The sequence below is a fragment of the Strix aluco genome, chromosome 4, assembly GCF_031877795.1.
Source record: "Strix aluco isolate bStrAlu1 chromosome 4, bStrAlu1.hap1, whole genome shotgun sequence".
Classification (NCBI taxonomy): domain Eukaryota; kingdom Metazoa; phylum Chordata; class Aves; order Strigiformes; family Strigidae; genus Strix; species Strix aluco.
Window position 1 is genome coordinate 120,853,863 of NC_133934.1, and position 12,182 is coordinate 120,866,044.

Consider the following 12,182-nt stretch of genomic DNA (forward strand, 5'->3'; position numbering starts at 1 on the left):
GAAGTGCTTTTGGTCCTGTCCCCCCTTATAAGTAGGCATGTTGATTCTTGCAACGACACCATTCTATTTAAATATTCATTTCAAAAGATGTGTGTCGGTTATTTTATAACAAACTGCCAAAAAAGGGGGTCTATGTTTGTTTGCCTCCTCCAGGAATTTGCACCCATAGGTTGGCCTGGCCTGTGTTCCCCACCCCTTGGCTGCTGCTGTGAATTGTAATGAACACTGGGGCAGCTTATATAATGGTAGGACTCGCCTGTAGTCCTGCAGAGAAGGATGAGAAGAAAGAATTGCTGTTTGTCTGGAGCTCCGCAATCACAAAAAGCTGTATTTCTTGTTTGATTTCATAACTCGGAGTTCAGTCACCACTCCTAAGGGAGGTATCGCTCTTAGTTGCTGCTCTCCCATTATAAGTCAAAACCTGCATTGTGCCATAGGTGCTGTTTAACAACAGGGGGGGTTTGCTGCTTTCTAGACTGTGTAGAGCTGCTTTTATTTCTTATTTTGTTTTAAAGTCAGGTTGATATTTTTTCTGCACTAACCTTATCACCATAGTTCTGTGTGTGTGTTTGAGAATAAAGCTGAATAAGATAAGGATGTATTTTTTGAGCTGTAATTTTAAAAGCTGTAGTGTTTGGTAGGGAGGGGGAGATTAGAAATAGCAGACTATTGTTTATATGATGGTTTTGTTTGGAAGAATAAGCAAAAGGCCTTAATATCTTGAATGCAGTCTCCTTGAATCATGCGATCTTTTCTATCCCAAGCCATTTTGGATAGAGTACATAAATATCCATTACCTCTTTATTTTATGTACATTGCTTAAAAAACTTTCTGCTGTGCAGCATCAGTAGCTATCTTATGTTTGTTCCTCAGCTTTGTATCCAAATTTACATAATGCAGTACACTATATCAGTTACACTCTTTACAAACACAGCCCATCCAAGTCAGAACAGGTTACTGTTTTCTGTGTTGTGCCAAAACTGAATCTCCCTAATTAGTCACTCTTATCCATAGGATGAAAAACTGTTGTGAACACCAATATATACAGCTTTTTGTACTTCACCTGCTTGTATATGAGTTTCTTACTTAAGAACTGTTAGTGGTTCCTAAGATTATTTTTTTTTTAAATTTAACAAAAAGAAGATTGCTGTGTGGTATAACTATAAGGCTGCAAGACAGCTGGTTTATTCACTACAATGAAGATGCTTGAACTCAGCTAGGCAATATAAATATTCTTCCTTTTGGGGGATGTAGTGTTTGAGATGGAGGGTACAAAGGGTGTGTTCTAAATTTTTTTTCCCCTGCATGGCGCTCTGCCTCACTTACAACAGTTCTGAATAAATCTGAAATGAAGTTGGGCTTTTATGTATATTTGTTTGTCTTTGGCTCTTGCATCACACTTGCCTTTTGTTCTGCTTTTTAGACTCATTTGTCTAATGGAAAACTGACATCTGTGGAGTCTGCAGTACCAAGCACATTATGTAGGCTGACAAGGTTCATGACCAAGAGAATGTTAACTGAGGGACAATCTTTAGTTCTTTTTTTAATATAGCTTGGAATTACATCACTGTACTATGTCTGCATGCATTACATTTATCTTGAAGATGATATGTTATTTGGTAGAGTGTACTCCAAGAGTGCAGGTATAGGCCTGGTATAGGTCTGACTTCTGAAACTATCCTCTGATCTCTCTCCTTGGTCTTCCACTTTTGGCAGTATCTTAGTGATCCATGCCAAGGCAGGTTTCTTCAGTTCATTCTTCAAGTTCGTTACAGGCATTAGGGATGCTAATAGTTGCCAAACTTAGTAGTATGCATTTATGAAGTTTTGGCAGGGACTCCTAGCTTATGGAGGAAAAAGGAAAGAAAGCTCTGGTACAATTTTATTGCCATCTCCTTTTATAGAGGAGTCTGCTTTTAAAGAATTAATCTGTATGTTAGAAGGTTGAAAGGATTTATTGCTAAACACTGCTGCTTCTTTAAAGCACAGTGCTCATGAGTGAATGTGGTTAGCCAGGCCTGTGAACCTCAGGCAGAACAAATGCATGGCTTTCTGCACTCACCCATGTACCTCCTGCAGGTCTCTAACTCGCTCTGGAAAGCTCACAGAGGCCTTTGAGAGCTACTTGACTAACTACTAAATCCAACCAGGTGGTTTCAGAACTGTGCTGGCCAGCTTAGCACAAAGAAAGAAACTGTAGAAACGATCTGTATTTCTATTCTTCCATTCCCAGGGCATTAGGAATCCACATGCTGTTGTGTGGCTGGTTGGACAAATGTGATGCCAAGCCAACTGCTTGTGACCTGTTTAACGATGTATGGTATTTTTTAAGAAAGAAGATACACAGGCTCTGGTTGCTGACAGGGCACCACGACAGGAAGGGAGAGTTCATAAAGTCTTATAGGTGACTGCTATTTTCTGTCCTGACTTAATGGGTTGTGTAGTTTTTAGTATCTCTTGTAATGGGGCAATAGAGTAGGCTTCAATGGAGGCTTTTAAATGTAACTCTGATTTTTTTTGCAAATGGCTGTCTGCTGATTGCAAGAGATTGCAACAGTAATTGGTGTGAGTAACTCTCCGCACGGCTGAGAGCAAGTCAGTATTATGCACGCAGATCTTTTATCTGTCTTGCTACTTGGGAGTTTCTCCAAAATCTAAAAAGCTTAAATGAGGAAGCAGGTAACTTTACAGCATGGTCTACTTCAATCGAAGCCTGGCAGTCTGAGGTGTTGGCTGCTGTTTGTTAAACCTCTTCCACTGCCTTGTAGGAGCCGTCAGTGCTACCAATGCTGCGCTCCTATGCTGAAGTAGTAAAATTTTGAAATCAATAATGCATGACTTGGCTTCTAATAATGCAACACAAACAAACTATTAGTTAAACAGCTGGCTTCTGGCTCTAAATGTATAATCAGAGTTAATTGAATCCTTGCTATTTTATTTAATCGTTAGTAACTACCTAATAAACTCTGGAGGTGATTAGCGGCAACAGTAACTGCATTTGTCATCTCTTATGTCTGGGAAGATGAAGGTCTGTTTTCTAAACATGAACCCAGGCTGGTATCAGGCCAACTACATAGCAGTGAAGTTCAGGTCAGTGCGTGACAAGTAAATATCTCACCTATGCTAGACTTGCACAGTGCTCTGTTGGTTGAGGCTTTCTGAGCACTCTGAGCTGGGAGACTTGGCACTAACAGGGCATGTTCAACATCGTGAATCCATCAGGTCTAGTACTTGGATGCTTCTCACAGCTATCGGACTTCTCTTTTGAAGAGCTTGTAGTAGAGGTATACAGCTTTGTGTGTGATAGATCACCCTGTTTGCTAATGGTCATTGAACTAAAATATCCATTTTGGAAGTCTTTGCTATAAAATGCTATTAAATTGAAGCAAGCATATGTCTTAAATATCTCCTTGAAGGGCACTAACTTAGAAATATTGACAAGTAATACTGGTATATCTTGGAATCTAGACTGATTTGGAATTAAAGCTAAAATATAACAGTTGAGCCTGACCTGGATGTGGCCTCAAAGACATGTTTTGTGGCACCTAACAAATAAGGTGTGATAGATCAACTGCTATGGCTGCTGTCTTAAATGGGCCTTCATTTCTGCTTTTCAAAAATACAATGTCTTTCATGAATCCCCTACATAAGAAACACTTTTAAAGACAATGTTGTAAATATGAAGTGCTACAAGTGTACTTAATATTATGTCTTAGTATTAAATTAAAAAGGCCATTTCTCTTAACAGTAAACTGGGAAACAGTGTGGAGAGCCAATACCAAAAAGAAATTTAGAGTTCACACCAATATGAACAGGAATGTTGGTCTTCTGCGAATCTTCCCAGGAATCACTGCTGCTGCTGTAAGTGTCACTACTTCATTTTGGAAGTGGGTGAAGTGATGCTCAAATACTTGATTAGTTAGCTGAAGTAGGGAGGCTGTGTTGTTTCTAGCAGTGCTTGGGGTTTTGGAAAGAAGGGGAAGGATCTGTCGTCTTCTGATAAATGTTTTTTGGAATATCAGAGCATTCAAAGACTATTTTCTTATGCCATAAAGTATTGATAAAAGCTTTTCAAATATCTTTTGTGTAAACTGCGTGGGCTCTGAAACTTAAAATCTGTTTCTTATCAGGGCTCATAAATAGGTCAAGTGTGTTTTTCTAGACAGGTGCAGGCTACAGTGACCGTGGAAATGCTCTCCAGCTGCATATTGAGGCATATTAATAGATATCTTGTCAAAGAATGCACAATATGATAAGTGGAGGGGAGTGTGACTATTTCTAGAACTCATGTTTCTTTCTTAAGGCTCATTTTTTCTCACACTGATCGTTAACATGACCCTCAGCATTCATACAGAGCTGAAAATGAGAAGTGGGATTTTTTTGCCTTTAGAAATTATTTTGCAGAACTGTGGGTTTAGGTAGATTTGTCTTTAAATTTTTGTCTAGTACTAGTTCCATTAAATTGACAGGTCTTTTGTGGCTGTTGCCATCTTAAATTGAATCCAGTAGTTTAAGCAGCACTCCTCAATTATATTACCATTCCTTTTCAGTGAATATGAACAGATGGAAAGGCAGAGGGGTGGTATATTTGCAATAAAACTCCAACTGCATAGTTAGCCTCATGGGGGCTTACAGTGTATTGCATTTAGCATATGTGATCAGCAAGGAAACATCTAGGTTGTTTAAAATGCATCTTTCTAGGAAGAGGACTTTGCTAGACATTCTCTCACAGTGAGGCACAATAGCTACCTCATTAACAACTGGCCTAGAATGTATTAGTGCCTCTTTCTTTTTTTTTTTCTGCCTTGAGTTAAATCAATTGGGTTTTGAGTTAAAAACTCCAGGCTTTGTAAGAATGTTCTCTCCTGAAAGGTGAGACACTCTCTCAGGCAGACATTTGTTAACAAAACTCTTTGCTAAAGTAACAAATCTGGGCAGGGGTGGGAGTTCTAATCTCAATTAATAATTCTACATTTATTTCATAAGTGTAAATCTACCTTTTTGTTCCACCATGGTGCAACAGTATAGCCTGTTAATGGCACTTGAACAATAGCATCCTTTTTCTCCCTGAGGTCATGACTGTAGAAAATAGTTTATTTTAAAATCTAACCCTCTAGGAATTTTAAAGAAAGCTAGAGAGTGAAATTCTCATTTTTGTAAAGTTTATTCTAAAGTCCCAGTTGCTGCAAATGGGGAGCACAGAATGGCATGAGAAGACTGCAAGGCATGAGAGCCTATAAGACTATAACAGAAATAGACCATTTTTAAAAACCCTGTGCCATACATGAAAATCTTAACGTGACTTAAATACACCTTTTGTCTCTCTTCTGTTTCTTGTTTTTACACAGGTAAAAGCGTTTCTTCAGCCTCCAATTGAGGGCATTGTACTTGAAACTTATGGAAGTGGCAATGCCCCAAACAACAGGGAAGACTTACTGGAGGAACTGAAGAAAGCAGCCGAACGAAAAGTGGTGATTCTAAACTGTACCCAGTGCTTACGGGGGTCTGTTAAAACAGTCTATGCAACCGGGCAGGTAAGGGTTGTGCAATGATTTCAGACTCTACTGCTCTGCAAAAGAAACATCCCACTGATACAACTTCATTATATGCTAATTGTAGTCCCAGTATATAAAAACAGATTTACTAACTGTAAAGATATTGCTCATAAAATAACTATATCTGAAAAATCTTAAGCTGGAATCATTTAAATATGTATCTGCAAACAAAGTCCTGTTACTTCTCGTCTGAATGGTTGAAACGGTCAGCTCAAATCCCACATTAGTGATTGCTTGCTCCTGTCGTGTGCAGCACTCCAGGATACCTTGCTTTAGATTGGTAGTGTTATCGCCCAAAGGGATTCCACTGAGCTAGAGGCTAGCTTAGGGGTCAGATGATCAAATAAAGTAGTATTTGATAAGCTAGCAGTTACTTAGCTACAATGTAAGAATATCAAGAAAGCCTGCAAATCCAAGCAATATTCCGAATCCCAGTTTTTTATTTGACTGGAAGAACAACTGAATTCAGTGAGAGATTGGAGAACAGTATGTAAGGAAGCATCTGTCTTGCAGAATGGAAATCAGTTGTGTTTAACCCATGAAGGCTAGCTTAAAGCAGGCTTTCATAGAATCACAGAATGGTTTGGGTTGGAAGGGACCTTAAAGATCATGCAGTTCCAACCCCCCTGCCATGGGCAGGGACACCTTCCACTAGACCAGGTTGCTCAAAGCTGCCGTGGCCTTGGACACTTCCAGGGAGGGGGCATCCACAACCAATCTGGGCAACCTGTTCCAGTGCCTCACCACCCTCACAGTAAAGAATTTCTTCCTTATATCTAATATAAATCTACCATCTTTCAGTTTAAAACCGTTACCCCTCATCCTATCACTAAATTCCCTGATAAAGAGTCCCTCCCCAGATTTTCTCTAGGCCCACTTTAGGTACTGGAAGGCCCCTATAAGGTCTCCCTGGAGCCTTCTCTTCTCTAGGCTGAACAACCTCAACTCTCAGCCTGTCATAAGAGAGGTGCTTCAGCCCCCTGATCATCTTCGTGGCCTCCTCTGGACCCACTCGAGCATGTCTGTGTCCTTCTTATGTTGGGGACCCCAGAGCTGGACACAGCACTGCAGGTGAGGTCTCACGAGAGCGGAGTAGAGGGGGAGAATCCCCTCCCTTGACCTGCTGGTCACAATTCTTTTGATGCAGCCCAGGATACGGTTGGCTTTCTGGGCTGTGAGTGTACATTGCTGGCTCATAGTTTTCCATCCATTACTACCCCCAGGTCCTTCTCCTGAGGGCTACTCCCCTCATCACCCAGCCTGTATTTGTGCTTGGGATTGCCCTGACCCATGTGCAGGACCTTGCACTTGGCCTTGTTGAACTTCTTGAGGTCTGCTTGGGCCCACCTCTCCAGCCTGTCCAGGTCCCTCTGGATGGCACATCCCTTCCCTCCAGCATGTCGACAGCACCACAGAGCTCGGTGTAGATACTGTTAATATTCAGGGCATTTTATAGTGAGTTTCTCAATTATTAAGACATGACATCACTGGGTCTAATAAGAGCTCAAAGCCGTATAAGAGTATGTGTTGCATGTGGTAGTGTGAAGGAAGCTGGTTTAACTGGCCTTTATAAAAAGGCTAGCCACTAAAGAGCCAAGAAGCACTGCCAGAGGGTGACTCATCCCCTGTTTTAGACACCTGGTTTTGTTGAGAGCAACCACCCGTCTGGCAGAGTCAACCTCTTCATTGACTGTAAGGCAAACCTAGATACTCTAGTCTGGTGCCTCTCTTAACACTGGTTTTGACACAGCTTTAAATTATATTTGCTTCAAGAACACAGTCTGTTTTGAGGAGAAAGAAAAGGAGATTATAGGAGTTTCTCTCCATGTCTTCGGTATCCAAACTCAGTATTTTCTGATATGGGCAGTCATTTGAGTGTTGGTAAAACTTTTGCATAACTTAATGGAAATGATTGAGAAGTATTAACACTTGCAAAGATCCTGTGCTGTGTAGCAAATACGATAAGAATACGTGGATTATATAGAACAGTTCACACGGAAGGAAGAAAGCAGTTAAGTCAATAAAAAACACGAAACATATTTGAAAAACAACATGAAAATGAAGCCTAGCTTTTATTTTGTGATTTTTCTCCTTGAAATGAACTGCTAAAATTTGTGGAAGGAAGAAAAAAACCTGTTCTATGCTCTGATTAAAAGATTCTCCAAGTAGGCACCTCTAAAATGGCTTTTTGCACTCTGATCCAGACTGTTGATATGCTGAATTGAAAGATTCTGCTCAGTTCTCATGGAACTACTGTAAGGCTGTGTGGAAACGTGTTCACTTCTGGCTTCCACTTTTTATATGGAGCATGTATTATGTTGCTTCAGTGTCCATTGATGGTGGCTGTTCTGTTTCCAGGCATCCTTGGAGTAAAACACTGACAGAGCCAAGTCCTACAAAATTACTTCATGCTTGGTCTTTCATTGCCTTCTCCTTTTCATAAGGAACTGCTCAATGGAGGAAGTATCATGTGTGAATGCTGGAAAGTTGCTGTAATGTTAATTTTGATTTTTCTTTAAATAAAATCTTTCACAGGTCTTTGCATATGGCTAGGCCATTTTGTACTTATTCAAACTAGTCAGGTGGGTCAACTGAGTCCCTGGTTTTCCTTGAAGTGTTTATTTTAGTTAACTGAATGTCTGGCCTCTGATCCATCTGCCCTGTAGAAACCTATAATTGAGGGGACTTTAGGTATAGGAAGGAAGCTGGGAAATCCCTTCCTCCTCCTCTTTCTCAAACCGCTGAAAAAGCCCTAACTGTTCTTTTGCTAGCTCTGCAGTACAGAAAGTATTTCTCACCTTCTCTGTATTTGTTTTCACATGGGACTTTAAAAAATGTCGGAGGTGGTTAATGAGCTGATTAAAGCTCTGTATCTTGCTAAAAATATTAGATAAGTCACAACAAGTTTAAAGCTAAAGTTTATATACAAGATATTTAAAAGTAAAATGCAGTATAAAGAACCTACTGCAAGCTGTTTAACTGTGAGGCATCACATTATGGCAAAGGTGATGATCTGTGGTTTAGAGATGCCCAAGTGTTTGCCCAGGTACAATTTAGTGACAAGAGATCTGAAATCTCCTTTGTCTTTGCTGTCTTGCTCACTGTATACTTACAGGGCTTGCTGACCATAGCAAAGTTCTTTCTATTTTTTGCTTTGGTTCAGATAGTTTATTTTTTTTAACTATCAGAAACATAAGTTAAAAAGGTGATATTTTTCAGTTGTTCTTGTCAGAACTGTGTAAATTACATGTTTTAGTTGTATGTTCTAAATCATACGCTGCTAGTGCAGCCTGAAAGAATCTGAAAACACTCCTGCTGTGAGCACACTGTAGTCCTGGAATTCATCCAAAGCAATGCCCCATAAAAGAATGGTAAATATGTCTGTGTGAGAACAGCCTACTTGGCAATGTTCAAAATGCCACTGGGTTAAAACAGAGTAATGGCAGCTTTTCAATAAAGGGGATCTGACAACTCTGCAGATAGCTGATACGGACCTGTAACCTTTCCGTTTTAGCATAGTAAGTGACCGTGGCAAGCGTTTGGGTGAATTATTCAATGTTATTGCATGAAAAGGACTTTAAAGTAAAAGTCATCCTTATTCAGCTGGCTCTAGTATTTGCTTGGTATTTGATAACTAAAATTACAAAAATTACAGTGGCAGTAGGAGGAGCAAGAGAGTGGAGGCACAGCTGCATACTGTATTCTGTGTAGCTACTCATCATTCATATACATTTTCTGTTCACGCAGGTATTTCTGAATGCTATGCTAATTGGAATCATTATTCCTTTTTATTCAGACTCTTGCTGATGTTGGAGTAATTCCTGGAGGTGATATGACACCGGAGGCAGCCCTAACTAAACTGTCATACACGCTCAGCAAGAGTAAGCTTAGCTGGGAGGAGAAGAGGCAGGTAAATATTTCAGTGTGACCTTGAAAGGCTTTAACTTTCTCATCTGCTGTGATAACTTCTGCTCAGCTGAATGCCTTGAGCTTCTCCCTTGCATTTAAAAGCAATTGGTTCCAGAGCCATAATGTGAACATCACATGGTTTTTTCCTTAAGGAAAACAGTTAGGCAAATGAACGTATGTAGATTGGAAGAGAAGAGAATTCTCTGCATAAGTCAGGTGAAGACCATGACCGAGCCATGAAAATGCCATCTTTAAATGGTAGTAGTCTACCTTAGACATTTCTGTACTAAAAACCCACATGTGGAAATTCATGTGGGAGGCAGAATCCCAACCCTACTGAAGTCAACAAAGATCTTGTTATTGATCTTAGTATGCTAAAGGTTTCTCCAAGACTCATTCTCACAAAGCTAATTCTGAAAATAAATATTGCCTACAGCCTCTTTTTTTGCAGCATTACTCATGACAGTGTTAGATTTAATTTCTCTAAGAGGAAATACACTTTATAAATACCTAAAAAATAGATTATTATTCTAAGAACCAATTGTAACTGATTTTAAAATCATAACCTCTTTAAGAATGTTCTTACTGTTCATTGGTGCTTAATCAAGGCTTTTTTCTTCAAATTATGTAGTTATATATCATGTTCCTTTTATACAAGGAATATACAGTTCTGACTTAAGGGAGCAGCAGTCTGCAGGAATGCATGTGGTTCTATGCTTGTATGCAGTGAATTCATAATCCTGACACTTTGGGAAATGACATCATGATGAGTCACTCTAGACTTCAGCACTGCATGCACATGTGTATCTTACGATGGTGTTTTGTTTTTATTAAAACTGAAACAAATTTTACAATTATTTTGTGCTCAAAATGGTTGGACTAGATGATCTTCAAGGTCTTTTCCAACCTAGATGATTCTGTGATTCTGTGAATATCTTCCAACCAGTAGCAGCTCTTGAGACAAATGTATTTGATACCTATCATCATAAGTGGAGTGGCTGGAAGTACCGCTTACTGTGCTTAGAAATAGTTTCAGACTCTGAGCTTTCAGTTGCATGCTAAAGCCCTGGCTCTGAAAAATGAGAGGAGGAGGAGCTATGTGTTTCTTTGGCAAGGATGGCAAGAACATACTCTGTGCAAGAATGTGCTTGACAGGCGACATAATGCTGTGTGAAGAGTAGTGGTATTGCATGTGTTTGTGTACATACACTTTAGAAACCCAGGCTCTTCACTGATGCCCCTTTGGTACACTCACTGACCCTGGAACATACATATACTAGCTCATTTTTTTTTTAATGCAGACTTTAATCTTCTTGCACAGAGGATTATTTGACCTGGGACAGGAAAAACTTTCCCAGCTGGCTTCCTGACTAGGTGTGTGAGTTAAGTTTTAATTTGAGATCCAGTTTGCTGAGTGAGGTAGCTGACTTACTCAGGTGAGGACTTGGTGATAGAGTTTTTTGGGTACCACTGGCACAAGGTACTCCTGCATCTTCATGTGCTACCCTTCGGAATGTGCTACAGTTTTTGGGTGGTGGTGCTGGGACCTCCTTTATATGGTCTGAAAAACAAAATAACTTCTGCAATTTCTTTCAGTTAAGCAGGATCAGTTTCCTCATTTGACTCATTGCACAGACCCACAAACAATTGTGTTGGCACAACTAAGGGAGCAGCATACTGCATTGCCTGGGCAGGAATGAGTGGTAGAGACCAGGAGAAGAAGAAAGCCTGGAAATATGTTGTCTGTGGCAATATCTTCAGCTAAACATATCACCAAACAATAGTCTCCCAAGAGATGGAAGCTCTCCTGAAGCTGGAGTGGTTATTTTAGGATTCTCTTTCAACACGAAGAAGCAAGGAATGTGCCCCCAGACACATGCAAATGGCTGCAGAGCTGGTAGGACTGAGTAAGGCACGTAGGGCCTTGCACTGGGTGCATTTAGCACAGGTGCCAATTGCTAAGGTTACCTGTGCAAAGCAATGATCTCAACCTGTCAAACTCTAAAAGTGCGCCAAAGCAGTTGGTATCCTCTGAGTTAGATGTGTATGGGACTCTTCCAGCAGACAGCTACTGTGTTGTCAGCGCTTGGAGTTTTTTTTATAATAAAGGGCATGCCTAGACATAAGTAAACCTGGGGCATTCCTCCTTCCAACATCACATCTGTTTCTTGCAAACTTTCACAATCCTGCTTTTTAAAATTCTAATTGAAATAACTACATGCTTTATAGCTGCATCAGCAACCTTTCGTGAAAGAGTGCCAGTATGTAAAATTGTCAGAATTGAGGAAACCAGTTGCTTTTTCTTAATGACTGGCTTCTCTCTCTGTTCTTCAGGTTTCCCAGAACCTGCCTTCTGGAGTATTTTCATTTCTTTATTGCCATATTCAAGCACTTTCTACACATGAATTGTTTTTTTTCGTTGTTTTTTTTTTTTTTTCCCCTGGTTATAGTGGATGCACCCATCCTGCAAACTGTTACATGCCTGCTTTAATATTGAATGACTAGTACTATTATAGATCCTCTGCATTCAAAGCTGGCTCTGTGGCCAGTTTTAACAAAATCAGGGCTAATGGAGCTGTTTGAAAATCCATTGAAATACATGACTGTCCACAGGCAGCACTGGGCTTTGTTTTGAGGCCTACGTACACAGTCTGTGTAGGAGTACTGAGGTTTGGGAATGCTGGCAAAATGTAACATTTCAGAATATTCTGGTCTTCA

General features: G+C 40.1%; 1 protein-coding gene across 1 annotated transcript in view; it reads left to right on the forward strand.

The window, feature by feature from the left end:
• Positions 1–12,182, forward strand: part of ASPG (asparaginase) — a 48,456-nt gene that overhangs the window by 18,199 nt on the left and 18,075 nt on the right. Inside the window, exons 7-9 of the mRNA XM_074821604.1 lie at positions 3,749–3,861; positions 5,349–5,534; positions 9,352–9,465. Coding sequence (XP_074677705.1) covers positions 3,749–3,861; positions 5,349–5,534; positions 9,352–9,465 — 413 coding nt within the window. The remainder of the gene's footprint in view (positions 1–3,748; positions 3,862–5,348; positions 5,535–9,351; positions 9,466–12,182) is intronic.